Raw genomic sequence first — 27,051 nt, forward strand, 5'->3', positions numbered from 1 at the left:
TAAATTGGCTATATTATAATGTCCACAATAATAAATAACGTTTATTGTACACACACACATACACAATACTTCTTCAATTTATTTGATTATTCCATTGATTAATTTGTAACCTGTGTTCCCTTAAGTCTACAGTATTTTCGCAGCTATTTCAGAATGAATGGGGGTGCAGCATATGTCAGTTTAACCGAAGTACATGGTTAATGTGTTTCCTTGGTGTGTCTTCTCCTTCACTTTGACATTTGGAGCGCGTGTGAACTGAGTGAGGCGGCGCGCGCTGAGCTGCCATCCAGAAGAGACGTGACGCAGCAATTCCTCACATGTATTTTAACATATCAGACGCTTTTTTGTGGAACTGTCTTTTGTGAGAGCAGTCATGACATCAGTTTGGAAGAGACTTCAGCGCGCGGGCAAAAGAGCGTCGAAGTTTCAGTTTGCGGCGTCCTTTCAAGAACTCACCGTAGAGTGCACGAAGAAATGGTAAGAAATATAATTTTACTTTCATTGCTAGATACGTATTGATGAAACAACAATGCCAGCACGTTTTTCAATGATTTCTTGTAAGTTTGACGAAGCTGACACACGTTGCTTATCTCCATCTTGCGAGCGATAACACAACGAAGCGCGTGCAATGAAGGCAGACTCGTTTCGTTTATTTTATTGAGAGTGCTTGTTTATCGCGTCGCGTGCTTTTCTATGCGCTGACACTATTGACATCTCTCGCGATCCGTTCTTTCAGTGGAATTTTCCCATTCAGTATTGTCCTTTAAGTTCAGTACCCGTGTGCTTGTTTACTCTGGCAAGCTCATTTTGTTTAGGTCTGAGTTGAGTTACTATTACATCATTCCGTTTTACTTTCAGTTTGCACACATTTACGGTACTTTAATTGTTCCACTTGAAGCGCATCTTCTAAGACACTGTCATTGGCAGCTACATACCTGTTGCACTTGCACTTTTGATGTGACACTATTTAAAGCTGTCTCAGATTAAGTTATAAATGTTGTTTTAAGGAGATCTGAGCACTGAACATAATTTTTCACATTTCAGTCTTTCACTTTAAAAGATCTGAATATGGATGGGAAGATGGGGTTAGATGCCCTCTTTAGAACAATGTGCATTCAATGATAAATTGGTAAATATATAGATATGAGTTGAGCATGTACAGGAGGATGATGCTGCATCATCTAGCCTAAATGTATTACCTATTCAAAAAAAAAGGGAAAGGGCAGCATCAGGCACGTGAAGGGCTGTGAGGGCTCGAGCCCCTGCCTATTTGATGAGGTGCCCCTCATATGGAGGTCCACTTCCCCTTTGCCGAGTTGGCAAAATGTCTGGTGGCACCCACCCCCACCCAGTCCGACAAAGAACATACCGTTCGAAAGGCATCATTATAATCATAAAAATAACACAACTTCAACATAACCTGAATAGATTTTGCCCCATTTCTGAGGGCTCATCATACTTTAGACATAAGTGTCTAAATTTACTTTTTAAATAAAATACTCATGAGCTGTGAAGCGGGTTAAGGGAACGGAGGAGGCGAGAACTGGCATGACAATATAAATAATAGTTTTAATAATAAACTGAACGGAAAACACACAAACATAAACACAGAGCAGCTGCATGTCATTCTCTCTCTCTCTCTCTTGAACCGTCGTCACCGGCCACCTTTATCCCTCGCATGCCCCATCAGGCTTATTGGGGGCCGGGCATGCATTGTTCCAGCCCGGCCCCGCCCTCCTCCGCTCTACAATGAATAATAAGTAATGTGATATAAATTCACAAATGACTATTATCCAGTGACAAAAAATTGCATCGTTTAACCTCAAAATAAATCCCACAAATGTTGCTGTTTAGGTTAAATATCAAAATTAAGGCAACAACCCCGGCGGATGTCCCTCCCCATCTTCCCCTACTACCATATCTGTGGTCAAGTCAAACTCAAGTTCTGCCCTAGAGTTAATATAGAAAATGCAATGCCCCCCAATGATTTAAAGATGATTGGAGCTGGTGGGATAAGACAACTAATCACACAGGAATTCCGATATGTCAGAAAGGGACAAAGTAACTTGTCCAAAATGACCTTGCTTTGGATGCACATGTGTTCTAATCCTTCAACAGGGATGCAAACTCATGAGAGGTGAGAAAGTCAGCAGGTGTTCCAGAGGTATATTTTCAGTTGCATTGTTTGTTGCAATTATTTTTTATTTTTTATTTTTTTTTAAGTGTTAAATGTGCCCGTTCAAGTTATTTTAATTAGAAAAATGTTAATAATTTTACCAAATAATTGGGGCAAATTATAATTTTACAAAATAATTGGGTTTGCATCCCTGCTTTGATGGTGTAACCTAATGTATTCAGGTTGATTCAGTGAAATTAAATAATAATTTTGACTTGAATTAAACCAGTACATTTTAATTGTACAATTTTTTTTTCAGTGTATCTCTCAGTTTATATGGTTTTGTACCATATTTAAAGCCTTGTAGTTTCCTCTATGTGCTGATTTATTGCAAATAAAATAAAATTGCTTCATAACTCATTTTTATGGGTTTGATTTTACAAGAGGTGCATATTGATTGATCTATTTGTCCTAATAATTACCCTCATTACCTATTACAACAACAATTGTGCTTCTGTGATATTTTAATCCATTATCTAAATCTGCAATTATTTAAATGCAGATATCTCAATAATCTTTTTACCTATATAAATACTGTACTTAAAAGTGTAGTTCACCCAAAAATGAAAATTCTCCCTCATGCCATCCCAGATGTGTATGACTGTCTTTCTTCTGCTGAACACAAATGAAGATTTTTAGAAAACTATTTCAGCTCTGTTGGTCCATTCAATGCACATAAATGGTGGCCAGAACTTTGAAGCTAAAAAAAAAGCACATAAAGACAGTATAAAATAATCCATACAACTCCAGTGGTTAAATCAATGTCTTCTGAAGTGATATGATAGGTGTAACGAAGGCAGGAGGAGGCAGACGAGGGGTGAGGATCCAAATGCGGGTTTTATTGAAACCAAAGTGAAAACAAACAAGACTGGAACAAAGGAAACGTCCACGACACAGGGCTGGCAGTGATGAGGGCCGGGAATCATGGGAAGTGTAGTTTGTGACGGTGACACGAAACACGGGGCAGAAAACAAGGGATCGTGACATAACCCCCCTCAAAGGATCGGATTCCAGACGATCCTAAAAAAAAAAAAAAATGACAAGAAAGCCCACAAAACAAAAAACAAAATCGTCCAGGGAGTGGAGGGGGGGCTATCAGACCAAAAGAGGGCACCAGGGGCAAACAGACAGTCCAAGGGGCACAAGGGGCAAACAGACAGTCCAAGGGAGTACAGAGGGCAAGAAGGCAGTCCAAGGGGGCACAGAGGGCAAGAAGGCAGTCCAAGGGAGCACAGGGGGCAGACAGGAAGTCCAAGGGGGCACAGAGGGCAAGAAGGAAGTCCAAGGGAGCACAGGGAGCAGACAGGCAGTCCAAGGAGGCACAGGGGGCAGACAGGCAGTCCAAGGGGGCACAGAGGGCAGGTAGGCAGTCCAAGGTGGCCACAAGACGAGTACTGGGTCAGGTGGCCTGGGAGCAGCCATGGGGAACTCCGAGGGCGGAGCCGAGGTAGGCGCAGCCGTGGACTGCTCAGGAGGCGACGTCGTAAAAGGCTCAGGAGGCGGAGCTGAGGGAGGCGGAGCCGCGGAAAGCTCGGGAGGCGGAGCCGAGGGAGGTGGTGCCGTAGGAGGCTCTAGAGGCAGAGACCTGGAAGGCTTTGGAGGTGGAGCCCTGGAGGGCTCTGGAGGCGGAGCCGAGGGAGGTGGTGCCGTAGGAGGCTATAGAGGCAGAGACCTGGAAGGCTCTGGAGGTGGAGCCGAGGGAGGTGGCGCTGTAGGAGGCTCAGGAGACGGAGTCGTGGTAGGCGGAGCCATGGAAGGCTCGAGGGGCGGAGCCCTGGGAGGCAGAGCCGTGGAAGGCTCAGGAATTGAAGCCATGGGAGGCTCGAGAGGCAGAGCCCTGGGAGGCTCGAGGGGCGGAGCCCTGGGAGGCTCGAGAGGCAGAGCCCTGGGAGGCTCGACAATAGGACAATAGGTGTGTGTGAGAAAATACAACTATTTAAGTCCTTTATACTATCAAACTCCACTTTTACAATATTCTTCTTTTGTTTTTGGTGATTCGCATTCTTCATGCATATCGCCATCTACTGTGCAGGGGGAAGAATTTTTTAATAAGCTACAATATGTCATGATATATTGTGAATAAAGTCACGGCTAAAGGAACTTGTTGTGCATGAAGCAAAGCTCTTCTCCTAATGTCAGCATACTGTACTTGATCATAATCAGAATAAAGCCCAACCAGATGATTCTCACATTTTCATAGACCAAGGGCTCTGCATTGTTATTATCTGTAAACAGTGCCAATGTAATAGTGATCCTGCAACAAAGACAGGATCACTACTCTGTTTTGTTCAGTTAGTGATTATAAGGAAGTATATTACATTTCAGATTTTTTTGTATATTGCATTCTTGGTCTCTGCAAACAAGAGAAAGTATATTCCTTACACTTTACCAGAGACATGGATTTGCTTGACTGAATAGAAAACATGTGAATATGAATAGAAATGTACATTCACAAAAGTACATTCCATGATGCTATGGCAATTTTGGATATAAATGCCTTAACATTTCACTGCTATTTATAAATAAATATAGATAGGAAATTGGAGAATTGACTAGCTTATGCTGTGATGATGAGGTCACTTTAACTCTCTCAGTGGCCCATTGACAGTGCGTCTTATGGTGTCACATGACTCAACAAGCACTGACCTCAGAGCAGATGTTTAATTCTGTCAATTAAATGACTCAGCTTTTATTTGAATGATGAACAGTCACATCCATCTCTAAACAATGTGACATTTTAAATTCTGCATTAATCAAACTTATATATAATGACAGAATGTCTACAAACAAATCTTGTAAGTTGATTATTATTTTACATTATATATACAAGCTATATAAGAATATAGTTAACATTTACTTCATATTAATCATGGCATCATATATATTAACTGAAGCCTAAATAGCCTTTGCAGCCATAAACATTGATTCCTTCTTATGCATTTTCATAGATGTAATTTTTGACAGAGTTTTTCAGCAACTTTATATAAGTTCTTGCGCTATTTCCCAGTCTAATTCGGTGGACCTCATGACTCTGTCACCATTCTGTTTGACCTCTCGCACCCACACAGCTGCTGCCGACAGTGCCCTGCAATACGAGACCCAGAGGTCCACGAATCTGTCTCTCCACCTTTCCTTTGCTTTATAATAACTTCAAATACAATGTTAACATACACAGACAAAATCTACTGCCTGACGTTTGTTGTTTCATCACTTTTAGGAAATTATTATATATATGCACGTTATGTCCCAATCATTTGACTGATCAGCAGTTTTCCGGGTGTGGAATTGAAGGATTGATGTCACAGGTGGGTTGTTTGGGATGCCATGCAAAGAAATACTTTGCTTTGTAGGACAAAACACAAAGATATCTAGATTTACATTTCTTCTTGTATATAAATGTATAGTTAGTATAGTGTCTTAGTAATTAACTTGGACTTGCCTTTTTTCACATTTGCCACAATCTATGTACTGCAAAGAGTGTGACTGTACATAAAGAAACTTTTAGATTGATACAATTGAAAAATAGATGCAACTAGTACAGTTTCCAAAGAAAATGTGAGTGGTGCTTGGCCATGCAAAAGTCACAGCATGATGCTAGGGTTAGGTGGTTGCTAGGACGTTGCTATGCAGTTGCGAGGGTGCTCTGAGTGGTTTTTATTTGCTTTGTGATTTCTAGAGTGTTCTGACCTGGATACGTTCAATGTAAGTCTGCGGACATTTTTTGGCCTGTTTTAATATCCACTAGACCCAAAGTGAAACTTGTCTGATCGAAGAGTAATAGCACTCAATTGCACAAACCTGAAAAGTTGTTGAATGCTTTCAGTTTACAGTTACTACTTACAGAAGACAAGTTCATGATAATGTTCGTAGCATTATGATAATATGGAGTTGTTGTCATAACATCACTATCAAGGATCATTTATGTGGCATGCATTCTTTTTTGAATTTGGAACTTTGTTTTGTGATGTTGCTGAATCTTTGTCCACAACCTAGTGAAAGCCACAGATTGCATCCTGCATGTTTGAAAGAATTGTATAGACATCTGCATATTTAAACAGTGGATGGTTGCTCAGCTTGTGCTGCTGTGTCGCACCAAACACTGATAGCACAAACAGTGTCAAGTTAATCTTTCTAGCAATCTTTCATTTGTCACAGAATAGCATAAAGGGGATTGGAAATAAACAGAAAAGCAGTTTAAAGACATTGACAGAGAATACATTGAAACCACTAAAATCACTTTCATTCGGAAGTGGCATGTGGGTGAGTAAATGTGTGTAAGTTAAACAGTTGATCTGATAATGTTGTAAGTGTAAGGTGAGACCACGCCCTCCACTGAGAGAGAGACCAGTTTGACTGTAAACACACAGGGGAAAAGTGGAGCATGTCTCAGGTTATACGTCCCTCATCCACCCTGAATTGAAACCCTCCTTACATCAGCTGGTGTATCTATTTCCCCTGTACCAGTTTGTTGTTAAAGTGTCCGTTTACACAAAAAGGAAAATGCTCTCATCATTTACTCACCCTCATGGCATACCAGATGTGTATGACTTTCTTCTGCTGAACACAAACAAAGATAATTAGAAGAATATTTCAGCTCTGTAGGTCCATACAATGCAAGTGAATAGTGACCAGAACTTTGAAGCTCCAATAAGCACATAACGGCAGAATAAAAGTAGGTTCTTAGGTTCTTTGGGCATATTACCACCTACTGGACTTGTCAGGCCTGGTCACAGGTGGAGATTTATAGTAAAAAGGGTCTTAAATATTGATTTGTTTCTCACCCACACCTATCATATTGGTTCAGAAGACATAGATTTTATCACTGGAGCTACAAGGATTGTTTGTATGCTGCTTTTATGTGCTTTCTGGAGTTTCAATGTTCTGTCCACCATTCACTTGTATTGTATGGCCCTACAGAGCTGAAATATTCTTCTAAAAATCTTTGTTTGTGTTCTGCAGAAGAAAGAAAGTCATACACATCTGGGATGGCATGAGGGTGAGTAAATGGTGAGAGATTTTCATTTTTGGGTCTACTTTTAAAGTGTTCACACAAAAATTTTAATTCTGCCATCATTTAGCCACCCCTCATGTTGTTCCAAATCCATGAATTCTTCGGTAGAAGACACAAGGAGATGTTAGGTAGAATGTTAGTGTCAGTCACCATTTACTTTCATTGCATCTTTTTTCCATACAATGAAAGTTAAAGGTTTAAATTATTTCTAAAATCTCCTTTTGTGTCCCATGGCAGACAGAAAGTCATACGGGATTGGAACAACATGAGGGTGAGCGAACAATAACAGAATTTTCATTTTTTGCTGAACTATCCCTTGTATAATACGTAGTCACAAGCACACTGCTCTCTTAATTTAATTCAAAAACATGCTTTGCTTATGGACATATTTAAGATGTGTCACATTTATCTGTTTTAGTGGTCTACTATTATATCAGATTACCAATAAACCGGGATGATTTCATTGTAGAAATATTTGATATTCTGACCTGTCATCAAGCGTATATTTGAATAAATAAATTTTACTTGCTCTTGAAGTGCAAGTGTTCATAACCAAATAAACCCAGCTTATGCCTTCCTGTATGTGGGTCAGATGAGTAACCTAATAACCAAACTGAGTGCACATGATGGTAGTCCCGTTTATCCTGCTTACAGTGTGTAGACTGACCTCATTAAATCAATTCACAGGGACTTTTATATGTATAGCCTTTTCCTGAGGCAAAATCCAAATGATAATTTCACATGTAACTGTTTCATGAGTCATTTTACATTCACAAATTCCATGCATAGTAATAATATGTGTTGATTCATGCCATTTTACATGCCCGCTGAACAGGCCAAATAATAAGATGTTGGATGTATGCAGGTGTGGAACTGGCATTACACAGTCTGTATGGTATTGTTTATTTGTGGGTTATTTGTTATTCACAGGCAGCCAGATAAACTGCGAGTTGTTTGGACCAGACGAAACAGACGCATCTGCACCAAGGTAAAAGGAGGATGTGGGTTTTAGAGTATCTGTTTCCAAATCACTATTTATAGCTTTCTAGAAATATGAAGACACACCTGTTTTCATACAGTAGATGCCACTGCAGTATAGCTATGATTGTACAGCCTCAGTGACTTCGTTACTGCGTTAACAAGCCTATCTCAACACCGGCAACATTTCTGTTAGTAGTACATTTGTAGAGTTTTGCTAAGATGCCTGGGATCTCAAATCAACCACTGGTGACTGTAACACATTTAGGCAATTTTCACATTACAATTAATTTAATTTTGCTGTTGATGCCAAGTCGTTTTCTCAAAATGTAAATTTTACTCAGTTTACAGTGAAGGACAAGTCTAAACATTTCTGCTTGTCATCAGTAAAGATCTCAGCAAATACATTAAACAGCTGTTAGCTGTGTGATGTAATAATTTCAAAAGAACTGGCTCTACACATATCACAAATGCAGTGGGTTAATTACTTAGATATACTATATATAAAGTTTAATCTTTGCCTATACTGTAGAATATTATTAAATATGCATTCAAAATAATATGCATAATTTTTGTCCTGGCAACTTGTATGTTGTCTCATTCAACAGGGCATACACATCATGCTTTTTATTTGAGTTATCAACAGCTTTGGTAAGTTTTTTTTTTCCTTTCTAATTTATTCTAATTCTCATCCTCAGCTTCATGGCTGGCAACCAGGTATAAAGAATCCGTACAGGGGGACTGTGGTCTGGCAGGTTCCTGAAAGCTTGGACATTACAGTCACTCTGTTTAAGGTGCCGCAAGAATTACCTCACTGTTATAGTAATAATACCTTTTATTTTACAAGAAATACAGAAGATTTGTGATGCTGTACTTAAATTTTTTTTGTAATGAATAAGTATTGGTAATAATATTGTACCTGGATCATGTAATGTAGTTGATATGTTATACTGTATGTTATGTTAAATGTTTGGATATGTTTTATAAATATAAACATATCTGGATAGCATTTCACAATAAGGTTCCATTTGTAAACATTAGTTAACACGAAATTACAATGAACAATACTTATTAAGCATTTATTAATCTTAGTTAATGTTAATTTGTACTTTTTAACATTAGTTTATGCAATACAAACTAACAATGAATAATTGTATTTTTATTAACTAACAAATACAAAGATTAATAAATGCTGTAAAAATATATTGTTAATGGTTTGTTCATGATAGTTAATGCATTACCTAATGCTAACAAATGGAAGCTTATTGTAAAGTGTTACCAATATCTGTAATATACACTCACCAAGCATTTTATTAGGAACACTATGGTTCTAGTAAATTGTCCAACATGGTCTTCTGCTGTTGTAGCCCATTTGCCTCAAGGTTCGATATGTTGTGCATTCTGAGATGCTATTCTGCTCACTATAATTGTACAGAGTGATTATCTGAGCTATTGTAGCCTTTCTGTCAGCTCGAAACAGTCTGGCTATTCTCCGTTAACCTCTATCATCAACAAGGCATTTCTGTCTGCAGAACTGGCACTAACTGCGTTAGTCTAGAGAATGTTGTGCACCAACAATCATGCCATGGTCGAAATCACTGAAATATTTTTTTTTCCCCATTCTGAATGATTTTACACATTTCCCCATTCTGCATGATTTTAGCATCACACTGCTGCCACACGACTGGCTGATTAGATAATTGCATGAATAAGTAGGTGTACAGGTGTACCTAATAAAGTGCTCGGTGAGTGTAAATCTGTTACACATTTCTCAAAGTTATAAACACTATCCAAATTTATTGCAACAAACTTCAGTAATTTCACTTTCCTTAAGGATTCAAATGCAGAAGAATTTGAGGACAAAGACTGGACATTTATCATAGAGAATGTGAGTCTATCTACTTTATAATCATACTCTGCTAGCTGTAAACAACAACAAAAACAAACTAAATTTTGCATACCTCAATGACTAATAAGAGCAATTCTAAAAGATTTGATGTGACGTTTTGCTACAAGTCTAGGGTTGTCAGAGTCACACATTGTGACTTTCAGGACACCTATTTCAGTGATATCTGTCAGGTAGTAGTGGCATTGTATGCATGATATTCAAAAAAGAAAAAATCACATACAGCATAAATAAGATTTGTTTTAGTTTTTGGTGCCAAAGCGTCGCTAAAAATTAGCGTGTGTAGTTTTTAGTTAGCTGTTTTGCAATATTTCCATCACAGTTTTTCTATTTTGCTATTACAACAAGAAACAGTAATTTTGAAAACAGATGTTTTTAATTACAGTTGAAGTCAGAAGTTTACAAACACTTAGGTTGAAGTCATTTGGAATGCCCAATTCCCAATGTGCTCTAAGTCCTCATGGTGGCGTTGTCACTCGCCTCAATCCGGGTGCCGGAGGACGAATCTCAGTTGTCTCAGTGTCTGAGACCGTCAATCTGGGCCTCTTATCACGTGACTTGTTGAGCGTGTTACCGCAGAGACATAGCACATGTGGAGGCTTCACGCTATTCTCTGCGGCATCCACGCACATCTCTCTGCGTGCCCCACCGAGAGCGAGAACCAAATTATAGCAACCACGAGGAGGTTACCCCATGTGACTCTACCCTCCCTAGCAACCGGGCCAATTTGGTTGCTAAGGAGACCTGGCTGGAGTCACTCAGCATGCCCTAAATTCGATCTCACGACTCCAGGGGTGGTAGTCAGCGTCAGTACTCGCTGAGCTACCCAGGCCACCAAACCTCATTTTTTAACCACTCCACAGATTCCATATTGTATAGTTATAGTTTTGGCAAGTCGTTTAGGACATCTACTTTGTGCAATTTTACACAAGCAATTTTTCCAACAATTGTTTACAGACAGATTGTTTCACTTTTAAATGAATATATCACAATTCCAGTGGGTCAGGAGGGCAGTCACTTATTTCCAGGGGTTTCAGTACAGCGTAAAAATGTGACGTGGTAGTGTAGGCGTTCTCCTAATTCAAAATTTGCATCAACAAAAACATTTACCGATTTCCCTATTTTGTCTTAGATTCTCCATGGCTGTTCCATCAGTTTGCTGTCGCTGTTATGAAAAGCCCGCGATGAAAATATGAAACGCCCGCGGAAAGAAGGCACTATAATGCGCATTTGTTTTATGTCATGGCCACGCCCCTTGTGCGTCGCTGTACTGAAACCCCTGTACTTTAGTGAATGCCGGGTCAGGAGTTAACTCCCAGAAAATGATGTTAACTCCCAGAAAAAGTTAATTACCAGAAAATGATGTGAAGCCTTTAGGCAATTAGCTTCTAATAGGCTAATTGGAGTCAATTGGAGGTGTACCTGTGGATTTATTTTAAGGCCTACCTTTAAACTCAGTGCCTCTTTGCTTGACATCAGAAATCAGCCAAGACCTCAGAAAACAAATTGTGGACCTCAACAAGTCTGGTTCATCCTTTGGAGCAATTTCCAAATGCCTGAAGGTACTATGTGCATATGTACAAACAATAGTACGCAAACACCATGGGACCACGCAGCCATCATACCACTTAGGAAGGCTACGCATTCTGTCTCCTAGAGATGAACGTAGTTTGGTCCATAAAGTGCAAATAAATCCCAGAACAACAGCAAAGGAACTTGTGAAGATGCTGGAGGAAACATGTAGACAAGTATCTATGTCCACAGTAGAACAAGGCTGCTCAGCAAGAAAGAAGCCACAGCTCCAAAACCACTATAAAAAAGCCAGACTACAGTTTGCAAGTGCACATGGGAAAAAAACAACTTTTTGCAGAAATGTCCTCTGGTCTGATGAAACAAATATGTAACTGTTTGGCCATAATTAACATCGTTTTGTTGGGAGGAAAGAGGGTGAGGCTTGCAAGCCAGAGAACACAGATAATCCCAAATGTGAAGCATGGGGGTGGCAGTATCATGTTGTGGGGGTGTTTTGCTGCAGGAGGGACTGGTGCACTTAAAAAATAGATGGCTTCATGAGGAAGGAAAATTATGTGGATATATTGAAGCAACATCTCAAGAAGCCAAGAAGTTAAAGCTCGAAATCTTCAAGTCTTCAAAATGGACAATGACCCCAAGCATCCCTCCAAAGTTGTGGCAAAATGGCTTAAGGACAACAAATTCAAAGCATTGAAGTGGCCATCACAAAGCCCTGACCTCAATCCGATAGAGAGTTTGTGGGCAGAACTGAAAAAGTGTATGCAAGCAAGGAGGCCTACAATCCTGCCTCAGTTACACCAGTTCTGTCTGGAGAAAAATCCAGCAATTTATATGAGAAGCTTGTGGAAGGCTACTCAAAATTTTTGACCAAACTTAAACAATTTAAAGGCAATGCTACCAAATACTAACAAAGTGTATGTATACTTCTGAACCACTGGGAATTTGATGAAAGAAATAAAAGCTGAAATATATCATAATCTCTACTATTATTCTGACAATTCACATTCTTAAAATAAAGTAGTGATTCTAACTGACCTAAGACAGAGAATGTTTTCTACGATTAAATGTCAGGAATTGTGAAAAACTGAGTTGAAAAGTATTTGGTGTATGTAAACTATAAGGTGTATGTTAACTTCTGACTTCAACTGTATGAAGATATCATAAATTATATTGGCTTCATTAGTTACAATACAAAACAGTAACACTACTTTTTTTGCAATCTAAATCCATCTCAACCCCAACACTTATAGGAAACAAAGGGCCATCGGAAAGTTTTAGCATCAGTGGACGTGAACATGAAGAAGTATGCAAGCGCAACGCTGGCTCAGTTTGACCTGACATTTATACTAAATCCTCTATCTGTGAAAGTTGTGGACGCCACGCTCAAACTCACCCTTTCCTGTGTCTTCCTGAAAGAGGGCAAAGCCACGTGAGTTCTTCCTATTCCATTGTTCCACTAAGCAGGTGTGCTCATGATCTTACATCAGCTATATGTCACGTTTGTATAAAGCTACAGAAATAACAATACATACATTTGGGGCTGCTACAATCAGAGGCATAGACAGTGTTAAGCAAGCTACTCAAAAATGCCCAGCAGCACCACATTTACACCCCACCGTCTAGCCGGTTGTGATGAGTCTCGAGGATGGCCCAAAAGGGCCTTTTTGAGAGGCTGCTACAACCATAGGCATTGACAGTGTTAAGCAAGCTACTCAAAAACTTTAGCTAACTAAGCTACCAATTTATTTTATGCTCACCACACCCCAGACAGGCTGCGGTACCCACATTATAAAAAAAGAGCGGTTTCCTCTCTCCTTGTGTCACACAGCCAGTGCCCATGGACGCTGTTATTACCGGACACCGAGCACTCGTAGCCAGGGGCCCGCAAACATTCGTGGACCCAGCCGCACCACATTTACCCCTGCCATGAGGCACCACCCCCAGGTTACTGTCATAACCTCCGTTCCCTGATGGAGCGAACGAGAAGTTGTGTCCTTCTTGCAACAACGCTGTAGTACCCGCTGAAATATCCGGGACCTTGTCTCGGCTCCTCAGCACAAAACCTGAATGAGAGGATGCATTCTAGCTCCTTTTATATCTGTATGTCCAGGGGAGTGGCATGCAAATTACACTTGCCAATTTTCATTGGCCTTTTCTCAAAGCTCCCAAGAGCGACCCCTATTGTCACTACATCAACACAACGTCTCGTTCCCTCCATCAGGGAACGGAGGTTACGACAGTTACCGAGACGTCCACTACTGGAGAAACTGCTTGTTAGTAACGTTCTGTATTTTTACAATACCCACAGTTATCTTGTGTGTTTATTCTGTGATTCCCTGCAGTGATGAAGATATGCAGAGTTTAGCCAGTCTGATGAGTTTAAAGCAGTCAGATGTCGGAAACCTGGATGATTTTAATGACAGCGATGAAGAGGAGGACAAAAAACTGAGTGCAGCAGTGAAAATGGCCACAGCAGTAATTGGTATTACTAACACAAAAGCACACACTCACAGTCTCATGTACACATACTAATACTCCTTGAAGTTGAAAACAGAAGTTTGGAGGTAGGTTTAGAATCAGGCATTTCCTGTTCTGAAAAGGTCTGCTGGTTATATGCTATGTTTTCCAGTATTTATGTAAATTAACTAGTAGGTAGACAGTTTGGTTATTCTTTGGTAATTTTTTTTGTTGTGTTAATAACTTAATCTCTTTATTAGCATATATAGCAACATTATAAAATAACCTGATTCATTACAAGTTACGGTCAATCATCAGTATTTATGGCATAATGTTGATTACCACAAAAACGTATTTAGACTCGTCTCTCCTTTTCTTTAAAAATAAAAAATCAAGGTTACAGTGAGGCACAGTGAGTCTATTGAATTTGTATTCAACCCAGAATATTCCTTTAATATTTAAGTTGATAAATGGATTGTTGCAATATTAAACGTGACTTTTATGTTAATTAATTCGCCATACTGTATTACATGGTGCAAGTAAAATAAAAATAGCATCATCTTTTGAGTTTTACTCTGCTTACACACTTTTGGAAGATGTTACTTAAGGCATATTTCTTCTCTGTGCCTTTCCTTAAATGGTACCTCTTTCTCTTCTGTTCTTTGCCTGTTGCTTCATTCGTCCTGTCTGTGGTCAGCTCCTCTTCCTCCTGCCAGGAGAATACATCACAAGGCCTGGAGACCTGCTGTAGACACAGGCTCTTCTGATACTGGTAGCTTAATTGCTCTGTCTCGTCTACTCTTTCATTTCATCCTTTCTTCCCTTTACAAAAGAATGAATGTTTTATTATTTGACATAATAGTATTATATACATTACAAAGTAACAGAATTTTGAGGGTTAGGGTTCAGTACTGCACTCAAGTATGTGAACAGAAACTTAAAATCTAAAATACAAAATCATCAATTAGAAAATAAAGTGGGGATCATGAGTGTCACACAGAAACTTTTACATGAGTGTATACATTTTTTTTATTTAATGTTATATAAGATACTCTGAAATATGTTATCAGACCACAACTAATGCAATTTCTAACCCATGCTGCCTTTAATGGATTGACAGGATTATTGAGCCTTAAGTAATTGTATAACATATTCCCATGACCTCAGCATACCAGTGGTCACAAGTTATTTGTGTGTGAGCGAATGTGTGTGTGTTTAATTGCTGTAAACAAACGTTGTACTATGGGGAATGTTTCTCTTTTCATTTCATTACTGCTACTTCTCTACTTTAGTATCTACACATCCACATCTTTGAATTTGACTCTTTTTTTTTATCTGTTCTTTTCCATCAATATCATCATAATCAACTCTCTCAGCTCATTCTGAAACAGAGCGGATGAGCTGTTCCTTTATCACACCTAAACTTCCTCTCCAGTACCGCCCCCTGTCATTCATCACCCTTGTGCCCTGCCCCACTCCACCTCCTGTATCCAACCCTTCCTTCAGACACGTCCCTCCTTGTGTGCTTTCACTTCACCCGCATTCACACGTGCTCACCCTCCTACCCTGCCCAAAATCTTCAAGCCATCGGCAGGCTCAGGTACAAACATTAATCCACACATCCGGTGCAATACTGCAAACCACCTCAGTGTTGTGCTGCTGATTACCATCTGTTGCACTTTGTTCATGCCATAATATGCAATAATATGCCCAAATCAGCCAAAACGCACCCTTCTGTTACATGTTTTTATAATTTATTTTCTTTTTAAGAATGCATTTTAAAGGTGCGCCAAGTAATTTCTCATTCGTTCTAGTTATCTCTCATGCATTTACTCCATTTCAAATTCAAACAAATTAGCCTGTTCCAAAATTAATCCCCATTAAAATAGTTAATTCACTGCAAAAACCTCAAAGATTTATTTGTAATATTGAACTTTTTTAACAAAAGAAACAAGCATTTGCAATATGGTTGTGCAGTTAAATTAACAAATCATACAGTATCCTTATAAAGCATGAGAAAAGATTTAATAACTATTTCTAATACATTTATCATACTTAATACAATTTTAATGTCTTTTAAAATAATACCTTTGATTTTTAATTTATCCATTTAATATTTTCTAATAAATTTTATCTATATTATTCATCTATTTTATTCAAATTAGTTATAGGCAATAGTTTATTGTAAGGTTGCAACTGATTATTACATTACTTCTGTTGTTCAGAGTATGTAGGCAGAAACTTTTGGTTGGGTGGGCTAAGAGAAATTATCGATTGCGTGAGATCTGTACTTTTTATTTATTTAATTTGAATTTTTTTAAGTTTTGAATGTTTATCTGATAGTTTCCAGCCAGGGGCATACATAGGACATTTAGCTACTATAGGCTGTCTATTTTATGAATTTTTAAAGATCAATCATCAATATTCGTGTTTGAGTACATTCACACATTTTTTATTTTGCTTTACATACTTAACATATGGAACTTTAGGAACTTGTGGCTGAGAACAGATATTTAATATAATATGGGGATTTGGGGGATTTACCTAGAGATTTTAGAAACTATATAAAACAGAATAGACATTTTAACCATAGAATGGACCATTTTTGGTCATTTTGATCGTAGCCCAATTTGGTGTCTTTGGAAAGATGAAATGTGACGGAAATGGGTATTGTTGCTATGACTATGCTATGGTTTACTGTCAATAAAATGCCTTTTTGTCTCTGATATGTCACTGCGTCGCAGCTCTTCTCTCGTTAATGTGGGGGTAAGATGACATTACTGTCATAGTGTGAAAAGAGAGAAAAAGCATTAAAAAATCTGGTTCAGAGGTAGAGATAAATATTCTGAGCCACCTATGACTGTTTCAAAAATTCATAGCAATAAATGTATGCATATGATCTTTAGAAAAAATCTTTAGGAAATGCCCCCTTTCGACTTCACCATAAACTGTCCTGACTCTATCGATTAGCCAGTCTGGCCCTAATTATGCAACATTCATCCAAACATCCAAACAAAAACTTGGTGCATCTTTAAATGTGACAGATCAATGACAACTACACAATGACCGAATATCTGAATGTATACTGAATGTCTGCATACAATTATTACATGAACATCTACATGAGATTAAAAAACATTTGTAGAGGTATTCTTAAATAAAAAAAGTGAATGTGAACTAATCAAGAAACAATTATTGTAAAACTCCAAAACATTAGAGATATCATTTGTGGAACATCTGTAGCCTTATTTTTACCATTCAACACAGTACAATTTAAAAGGCATACAGTTAATTTCAACATTCACTAAAATTAGTTTTTTAAATGTATTTATATACTCCTAAACTCACTTTAACTCACTCAATCCTAAACTGACAATTAGGCTTTAATACCTACAGATGAATTTTACAGCTGCTGATCTATGGGACAATTTCCTGATCTCCATAGTAACTGCTTTAGCTCCCTGTGAATTTGTTCATCAAGCTAGCTATATATTCAGCTCTGGACATTTTCCATTCATGTCCTGTCACGTCTTGATCTAAAGTGTTATTTACACTGACCTCCTCTGATACAACAACAGATTAAAAATAAAAATCTCTCACAATAATGTCATATCTTTACCTGTAATTATGACAGTTATTTTTATTTATTTTTTTGTGCTTTTTTCTCTCTGCTATCATTCCTTCTTTCTGTTAGCCATTGTATCTGTTGCTCAAAGGCCATCTGGGGGTCTGGCAGACTATGTTTTAATGGATGCCAGTCGCACTACAGAGAGTGCTGTTGCCCCTCACTTGCAGTCCTTCTCTTCTGTTCCTGGGCTTTGCAAACCTCTCTTCTCTATTTCCACTGCTCAATCCTCCCCGTCCCCTCAACAGACCCTTCTGCCTGATGTTACACAGACAGGTAATGCATGTCGCCAGTAGTCAGAATTGATTAGGCTGAATAGAATAGGGTTGCAGTAGCTTGTAAATTTAGTTGTGTATTTGTGCTGATCTGATCTTTATTTCCACTTATTACACGGCTCTCTGAAATATTTGATTATGATTGGTCAATCATGGCATTCTATGGTTACATTTTTTTGTATTATGTCATCTAAACTGTACAATTGACCAATGTGTAACAGAAATTTGCTGTGCTAGTTTCTTCTCTTATATCATGGTCTCTTTTGTCTCACATAAAAAAACGATCTCAGTTTAAATAAATATTTAACGTCTATTTATTTATAACTACATTCTAGTTGCTCCACCCTGCTTCCATTTTGTCTCAATTTCTTCATCCTTCTCCTTTCTGACTCATTCTTTTCTCGCTGTCTCAGCTACATATTCTGCTGCTCGGGGAAAGTCCTGGAATAAATGAATAAATAAATAGCTTCCTATTTATTAGGACTTTTGGCCATAAAAGTGTTCCATTGCCTGACGTTCGGAAGATGGTGTATTTAAGTATTAGTGAACAGAACACTTGCTTGTAGCATTATTGCTTTTATACAACAGTTCTATAAACAAATTAATACTGAGTCATTTACAATTTAATATGGCTAGTTATGTTGTTTATTTTTGCTCCGCTAATTAAACGAGCAAAAGCAGGATAAACCATTGCGTGTTGTTGAACAACACAGTCTGATTGTTTGTCTGTTATTTTGGCTGCATCTGAATGCTAAGTTGTCTTGTTGCCTTGCTGTCCTATCAGTCAATGACGTAACAGACAGCGCTTGCGTACAAAAGTACCTGGGTTCAGACAGGCTTCCGAGGCAGCGCTACGTCACATCATTGCTAGGATACCAGTATTCATTCAGTACAACCAAACCACAAAGGACTATTAATCTTGAACTAAATCAAGAGAGTTTGGGTGATAAAGTATTATATTTAATAACTACAATACTACTTTCTTGCTAGAAATGGAATCAAGAATTTATACACAAACTGGCTATCTCTTCAATCGCATTTTCTTTCTTCAGCTCAACCGTTGTGAAACTGCACAGGATTGTGGGATTTCATAGGCAGCTAAGGAAACATCTATGCTACCTTAAAAAAAATTGTCAGATGAAGGTATCTCATTAGACAGGATGCGATGTGAACATTAGGTGGTGGTGTAGTGGTCTAAAGCACATAACTGGTAATCTGGTAATCAGAAGGTCGCTGGTTCAATCCCCACAGCCACCATCATGGTGTCCTTGAACAAGGCACTTAACTCCAGGTTGCTCCGGTGGGATTGTCCCTGTAATAAGTGCACTGTAAGTTGCTTTGGAAAAAAGCATCTGCCAAATGCATAAATGTAAATGTAGATTCGGACGTGCCGTCATCCCTTCCTACAGTCCTATATAGCCTCTGAAGGCAGCGTTTTCCTGTTTCGGACGCAACCTGACAGTGAAACTTCCCAGTTCTGTTATACTAAATTTAAAGTATAAATTTAGTATAAATCCTCATCTGAGGATACATACAGAAATCTGACAATGTATAGGCCTTAGGTGGGTAAGGGTGCATGCTCCCCAGGTGGGAATTTTATTTTGCAAAAACAACACCAAACCATTCAATTCTGGTGACTTTGAGAGAAGCATTTTGAAAATGTTCTCAGGAATGTGTAACATTCATAGAACTGTTGGCTAAAGCATTTCTAAAAGACAACAACCGGTCAGAACAAACAAGTTCACGTGCTAAAAAAGCAAGACGCAGTGCAATGAATAGAGCAGAACGCAGGTATCTTGAGGCACATTTTTAACAGCTGATGTTAACTTGACACAGCATCTAAAAATGCAGTGCTCCCATGAGAGATGCTAAAAATACAGTGAAACGTGACACATTTGTTAAGGCATCCATCTAGCAAATGTGGTAAACGATGGAAAAACAGCGTGAGTGGACAAAAAAACACATTTGTGTGAGCAGCCTCTTATTCACACGGCACAGCTATTGTTGAAGTTTCTCAAAGTTACCTATCAAAAAGACAGCCTTTTGTTTCAGTTGATTGTTGCTAAATCTACACTTTATCCAGCGCTGTTTGTTCTCTGTGTTTGTAAATATTCCAATACTGTTTTAATGAGTAAAAAATGTGTAATTCGTGAATTAGGTATCACTAGTTATTTTAAACAGCCAACAGAAAGACAGGACACATGGCATCGTTATTACTAAATATTCTGAGAGAAAATTTTTCTCAGGTAAGTGGGAGCGCACGGTGCATCTGAGCTGCAGGTGCCACTGCTAGGACGCAATTGCAAAGAATAAGTTATGCTATGCAATGCTAACATTTGTTTTGCAGGTGTTTGATTAATTACAGAGAAGATAATCTACCGAGTTTTACACACTGACCTCTACAAAAATTAATTCTCATGTAATGTGGAAACTTTGACTCATCTAAATCATATTTACTAGAATTTCAAATATGGAAGTGTAACTGCAACTGTAACTTAGCATACTAAAGAGGAAGTTCATCCCAAAATGAATATTGTGTCATTTACTCACTCTCATGTCATTCCAAACTTGTATGCCTTTCTTTCGTCTGTGGAACACACAAGATATTAGGCAAAATATTCATGCTGCTTTCTTCATACAATTAAAGTGAATGGAGACAGATGCTGTCTAGCCTCAACAATAACAAAAAGCATTATAAAACTACCGTAAAAATAGTGCCTACGACTTGTGCACTAGATTCCAAGTCTTCTGAAGCCACATGATTGTTTTGTGTGCTGAAATTTAAGTTACACATATTGAAAATTGTGGCATTGTGTTCAGAACCAAGAACCAAAACTTGAGAACCAATTGCGCGATGCATCCTGATGCAGTATATTTGAATATTCGTGAATGCTTGAATACGGGAAGTGATTTGAGAGCTGAGGTGAAGGGGTACAATTGAAATTTTTGGATGAAATAACCCTTTAGATAAATGAAATGATAAGTTTTCATCTTTTGAGTTTAAGATGAAAAATACATCTGCATTGTCAAAGCGTCAAGTTGTCGTAATTCGTGCCTTTTCAATGTAGCTTCCTGTGTTGTGGCAGACTTTCCATATGAAAGTATGCATCCATGAGATCAATCGTGACCAACCAATCGCGATGATGGATTTGAGACACGACCGTCTTGATGGTTAGCATCTTGAACTTGAATGCCCTCGGAGCGATTTAAGCCTCGAAGGTCAAAAATCGGACGCAACCCCCCACCCTTCTTGGGAACCAGGAAGTATCTGCTGTAGTAACCTGTCTCTCTCTCTCTCTGGAAAGGGAACATGTTCTATGGCCCCTTTGACCAAGAGGTTTTGCAGTTCTTTCCACAGTAAACATGCTTGCTGTGGTTTCACGGTAGGGGGAACCACACCGTTAAAACGTGGAGGATGGTGTATTAATTCAATTCTGTAGCCTTTTTGTACTGTTCTTAGGACCCACATAGAAACACCTGGCAGTACGTTCCACATAGGTACGCAAAGCACGCACCAGACACAGCATCGATAAGGCTGGGTCTGCCTCCTCCCGGGGCAGCTTCGCTTGCATGGTCCCTGATGGGGGTTGTAGGAACCTTGGGCATGTAGCCCGGTCGAGGTCTTAGGATGACATGAGCATCTGCCAGAACGGACTCCAGGCAAGTGTCGCTGACAGAGAATGCTCGCAGTTCCCCAACCCTCTTGATCTCGCAATCAGGAGAGCCATCTTCAAGGAGAGGGCTCTAAGCTTGACTGACTCTAGCGGCTCGAAGAGGGAGTCTCTGAAGGCCCTGTCACGAGGAGCGTGAGATCCGAGAACCAAGTCCGTGTGGGAGCATCAGATGCCGCTGTGACGCTCTCCGATGCACCAGCGAAATCATCATCCAGCTCACGGGGTCCAAGGGAGACATCAGACTGGCCGTGGGGTGAGCTGGTCTTGTGTCAGACCCGGACGGAAGCAAACGAGTGTGCTGGGGGGCGGGTGGTTCGTGGAGATTTACCCCGCTGCACTCTCCAAATCCCCTTCATCGCTGATCGCACAACTGCTTGGCTTCGAAGAAGAAATATGAATGAACAGATGCACGATTCCCTCCTTATATACCCGTATATCCAGGGATGTCTGCCAATTTCTCATTGGCCTTTTCTCAAGTTCAGAGGTAACCGATGCCTTCAAGAAAGTCTCCTAGTGTCGCTTCATTCTACACAACATCGAGTGAGCGACAGATGGGGAACAGCAAAACAATAGTGTTAAAGTTTTAGGGAAGCTAAGCTTAAGGGTATGATAACGCATGTAGGGAATGACACATCAGAGCTGCTTTGTGGCAAAATGGTAAAAATATTTTATTTTATGCATGACTGAATACAGATGTTTCAATGGCACAAACATTGTAATAGTAAACTGTATTGGAGAATATCACCAACAATCAGATAATATCAGATAATAGTCATGATTTGGAACAAATAAAAAATGCAAGACTTCTCAAAAATTGCAACCTGTAGCAACATATAAACAGCCTGAGTATACAGTGTCCAAAAGTCAGAGACCACATTCAAAATTAAAAATGTTAAATGTGTGCAGACTTTCTTACATGTAAGTGGGGAGAGGGGGTGGGGTGTTTTTCTATTTTTGTTTTGTTTGGGGCTTTTGGAACCCACTGTATGTAATGGGATGTATTATATAAATGCATGGTTTGAATGATAGTTAATACCTCAGGTAGCATTTGAATTAATTTCAGAAAAATTGAAGCTTATCTTAACATTCAGGTATGAGGCTTGAGCTACCTCTATGTTCTATTCCATTGTTTGCTTTGTTAATTAAATAGTGGGAAAGACACTTACTGGAAGAAAGCACCAGTAGTATGCTGTGAAGATTACTGTATGCGCATATGTTGAGTGAAACCTCACTTATAATGTTTATGACATTTGTATCTCTTTCAGAGAAACACAGACAGCTAGGTGTATTAACAGAAGAGGAATATCCAAATACAGAATGTTCTGGTGAGGATAGCTTACAACTTTTAGCAAACATTTCTTACATCTAAATTACTGAGCATCTTCCTTTGAATACTAGTAATTGTTGTATGACATCTGTGTATGTGTCTGTAGCTGAGGGGGATGCAGACGCTAAACCCTCAAATGTTTCTCCCAACCATGAACCCCACCCTTGCAAAGCAGGAGATATCAGTATAGCCAACCAAAGGCCAAACCTCAGTATTAACAAGCAACAACCTGTTTTTGGGCTGGAGGTTGTGAGGCAAGCAAAAGGGTGAGTAATATGCATACAACTGATTCATTTTGTTGGGCTGATTTATATTAAAACCAACTGCTGCACTGAAGTGAATAAATGACAACTAATACTAACTGACACTGCAATGGAAATTTACCCCTTTTAACAAACAAATATGCAATAATTAATAGGTAAAATGTAATATGAAAATGAGTACACGTGTTATTGCGGGTCTCCATAAAATTACTTAATTTAACATTTGTTCATGAAAAAGTTCAGTTCCCTTTTGGGCTGTGCAATATGTCAAATTTATTTGTATAAATCCATCCGATATCCATCACGCAAGCATTCGTCAACTACAACAGGTGAAAAATGACTAATAGCCTACAAATTAAGATTTGGTAATATAGTTAATGCTGCCTAAAGAAAACAAAATAGAACTCAATTTTAGGTTAAAGGTATCATATATTATTTTATGATTGAATCACTTTCGTCTTTGTTTAATATATCTATATATATATCTCAGTGGTGAATTCTCAGGGCCAGCGAAGCCTTCTCTGCAAATATTTTTTTTTTCTTTCATCCTTTCATTCTCAATCACATTTTTGCCTATGTATTTTTAATCGCTTTGCACTTTTAATTAATCTGCAAACAAACAGAGAAAACAAAAAGTTTATCCAGTCAGAATTTATTCCTTGATGCTTACAAGCAAAGTGTGACTACTGTTTCACAAATCACATGCCCGAAGCAGCACGTGAGTCTGAGCAGAATTTCTACTGAATCCCTCAACATGGCAGTAAATAGGCATCTAAAGTCAGATTGTCAGATTCATCAGCCAATCAGATTGATTCATTTGTTCTTTTGGGTGTGATCTTTAGGATATGTCCCAGTCCAGACCTTCTAGCTGGCCTTGAGTGATGCAATCACACTTTAAGTGATGTACGTAATTCAAGAGCAAAAAGCATAAGATCTCACTGCTGGTATTGCCGTTGTTTAAAAACACGAGATGTTCTGCATGATCGTGTGATTGCTTAATTTATTAAACAGGAAAGAGGGCTGATTTTCACTTCAAGTTTTTTTTGTATTGTTATAGCAACATCAGGAGTTTTCTAAGTGTAAATTTATCACGTATTCAAGACGAGATAGTCCCAATGTGGGAAAACGGCTTTATTCACAGACAGGCAGAAGTACAAAGGGGCAAATCCAGAGAAGCGTAGTTAAAGGGAAAGCGTAGGGTCGAAGCCGGGAGATCAGAATAAACAAAGACAGAACACGAGAGTGGGTAAACTGGGGAAAGCTAGCAAAACACTAGAGTTGGCAAAGCGAAGTGGTAGACAAAACAATCACCAACAACCGTGGGGATAAAGGGCAAGGTATAAATAGAGGAAATGAACAGTGCAGGTGAACCTAATATTCTGGTGATTGGGAACGAGTGTGAGAGCTAGAGGGGGCAGAGTGAACTTGGGAATTAGAGTTCGTTACAGTACTTCCCCCTCTACTGCGGACGGCTCCGGACGGCCGCGCTCGGTTACGAGGAGCGCGACCTCTGGGAAGTGGTGCGGGACGATCGGGATGTTGGCGATGGTAATCAAGCTTTAGTGCTTGGTCCAAGACATCCTTCGAAGGTATCCACGACTGCTCCTCAGGTCTGTAGCCCTCCCAGTCTACCAGGTACTGCAACAGACCACCACGACGTCTGGAGTCCAACAAAGCCCGGACCGCATATGCGGGCTGACCTCCAACATCGAGTGGTGGAGGGGGTGTCTGGGATGCAGTGGGTGGGAACATAGGGCTGTAAAATAATGGCTTAACTAGGGAGACATGAAAAACAGGGCAGATTTTGTAGCGGGGTGGCAGTAGTAATTTGTACGTTACAGGGTTAAGTCTCTTTAAAATCTTAAAGGGACCAAAGTACTTGGGGCTCAGCTTTTTCGACGGGAGACGAAGACGGATGTCTTGGGTCGATAACCACACTCGCTGGCCTGGATGGAATATAGGTGTGGGTCTGCATCGGCGGTCAGCTTTGGATTTCTGGGTTTGGCTAGAGTGTTGTAGACGGTCATGGGTGGCTCTCCAGACCTGGGTGCACTTCTGGGCCCAGGTATCCACCGCAGGAACATCACTCGGATTTGCCTCCCAAGGGAAAAGGGGAGGCTGATACCACAGGATGCATTGGAATGGGGTGAGGCGGGTCGAAGAGCTGACCAGGCTATTTTGGGCGTATTCGGCCCAAGGAAGGTAGGTGTGCCAGTTACCCTGGTTCTGAGCACAGTAGGCTCTCAGATATTTACCAGTCTCTTGGTTGAGGCGCTCAGTCTGACCATTTGTTTGGGGGTGGTATCCCGAGGAGAAGTTTAGCTGGATGCTTAGTCTGTCACTGAAGGCTCGCCAGAATCGAGACGTGAATCGGGTCCCTCTATCTGAAGTAATCTCCTCGGGGATGCCAAAGTTACAGAAGACGTGACTGATCATGAGGTCGGCCAGCTGGGTTGCATTGGGTAGTCCAGGTAGGGAAATCAAGCGGCACATCTTGGAAAACCTGTCAATCACCACTAGGATCTCCGTCTGACCGTCTGAAGGAGGTAAGTCGGTGATGAAGTCCATGGCGATATGGGACCACGGCCGATCGGGTATGGGCAACGGTTGGAGGAGTCCAGCGGGAAGGTGACGAGGAGTTTTGGACTGGGCACAGACTGGACAGGAAAGGACATAGTCGTGGATGTCGTCCTTAAGCGAGGGACACCAAAATTTCTTTGTGAGCAGCTCAGTAGAACGGGTGATACCCGGATGGCCGGAACAAAGGGAAGTATGGACCCACTGCATGAGCTGAGGGCGAATAACGGTAGGTACCTACATCTTGTTGGGGGGGTGTGAGGAGGCGCGTGTTCGTTACCTTGAGCCCGTAGGATGGCCTCCGTCAATTCCCACCTAACGGGGGCTACAATGCACGACGTGGGGAGAATAGTCTCTGGCTCCGAAGGTTTAGAGCCATCGCTGAAAAGTCTGGAGAGAGCGTCAGCCTTGGTGTTCTTGGAGCCTGGGCGAAAGGTTACCGAAAAGTTAAAACGAGTGAAGAACATGGCCCACCTGGCCTGTCTGGGGTTCAACCTCTTGGCTGAACGAATGTACTCCAGGTTCTTGTGGTCGGTGAAGACCACGAAAGGGAACTTAGAACCCTCCAACCAATGACGCCATTCCTCTAAGGCTAGTTTAATGGCTAGCAACTCTCTATTCCCGACGTCATAGTTCTGCTCAGGGGATGACAGTTTATGGGAGTAGAAGGCACAAGGGTACAGTTTAGTGGGAGTCCCGCGTCGCTGCGAGAGTACCGCTCCCACCCCCACCTCAGAGGCGTCCACCTCCACCACGAAAGGGAGAGTGGGATCGGGCTGTTGGAGAACAGGGGAACTAGTAAAGGCGTCCTTGAGCACTTGGAAGGCTTGTTGAGCAGGAGTGCTCCATGTGAGGGACCTCGGGTTGCCTCGTGTCAGCGCAGTGAGAGGTGCGGCAATCCTCCCGAAGTTTCGGATAAAGCGTCTGTAGTAGTTGGCGAAACCCAGAAACTGTTGGAGCTCCTTCAGCGTCCTAGGTTCCGGCCAGGACAGGACTGCAGCTACCTTGTTAGTTTCCATCCTCATCGTTCCTGCGGACAAGACATAACCCAGAAAGGAGACGGAGGGACGATGAAAGGCACACTTATCTGCCTTAACAAATAAATCGTGTTCTTGAAGTCTCTGCAGCACCCTCGAGACGTGGTTAGTGTGTTCCGACAGTGTAGAGGAGTGAATCAACAAATCATCGATGTAGATGACGAGGAATTGGTCCAACATGTCACGGAAGATCTTGTTCATAAAGGACTGAA

At 40.2% G+C, this 27,051-nt stretch overlaps 1 protein-coding gene across 3 annotated transcripts in view; it reads left to right on the top strand.

The window, feature by feature from the left end:
* Nucleotides 1–271: 271 nt before the first annotated feature.
* The window catches only part of LOC127656748 (EH domain-binding protein 1-like protein 1), a 55,594-nt gene continuing 28,814 nt past the window's right edge, over nucleotides 272–27,051 (top strand). Inside the window, exons 1-8 of one of the 3 annotated variants that reach the window (XM_052145241.1) lie at nucleotides 272–477; nucleotides 8,118–8,175; nucleotides 8,864–8,959; nucleotides 10,000–10,053; nucleotides 12,855–13,033; nucleotides 13,947–14,086; nucleotides 22,901–22,960; nucleotides 23,069–23,228. In XM_052145241.1, coding sequence (XP_052001201.1) covers nucleotides 374–477; nucleotides 8,118–8,175; nucleotides 8,864–8,959; nucleotides 10,000–10,053; nucleotides 12,855–13,033; nucleotides 13,947–14,086; nucleotides 22,901–22,960; nucleotides 23,069–23,228 — 851 coding nt within the window. In that variant the 5' untranslated portion in view covers nucleotides 272–373. Of the gene's footprint in view, nucleotides 478–8,117; nucleotides 8,176–8,863; nucleotides 8,960–9,999; nucleotides 10,054–12,854; nucleotides 13,034–13,946; nucleotides 14,087–17,774; nucleotides 17,963–22,900; nucleotides 22,961–23,068; nucleotides 23,229–27,051 lie in introns of those variants that run through there. The other 2 variants (XM_052145316.1, XM_052145401.1) reach the window with 2 other exon arrangements.

This window comes from Xyrauchen texanus, chromosome 1 (assembly GCF_025860055.1).
Source record: "Xyrauchen texanus isolate HMW12.3.18 chromosome 1, RBS_HiC_50CHRs, whole genome shotgun sequence".
Lineage (NCBI taxonomy): Eukaryota > Metazoa > Chordata > Actinopteri > Cypriniformes > Catostomidae > Xyrauchen > Xyrauchen texanus.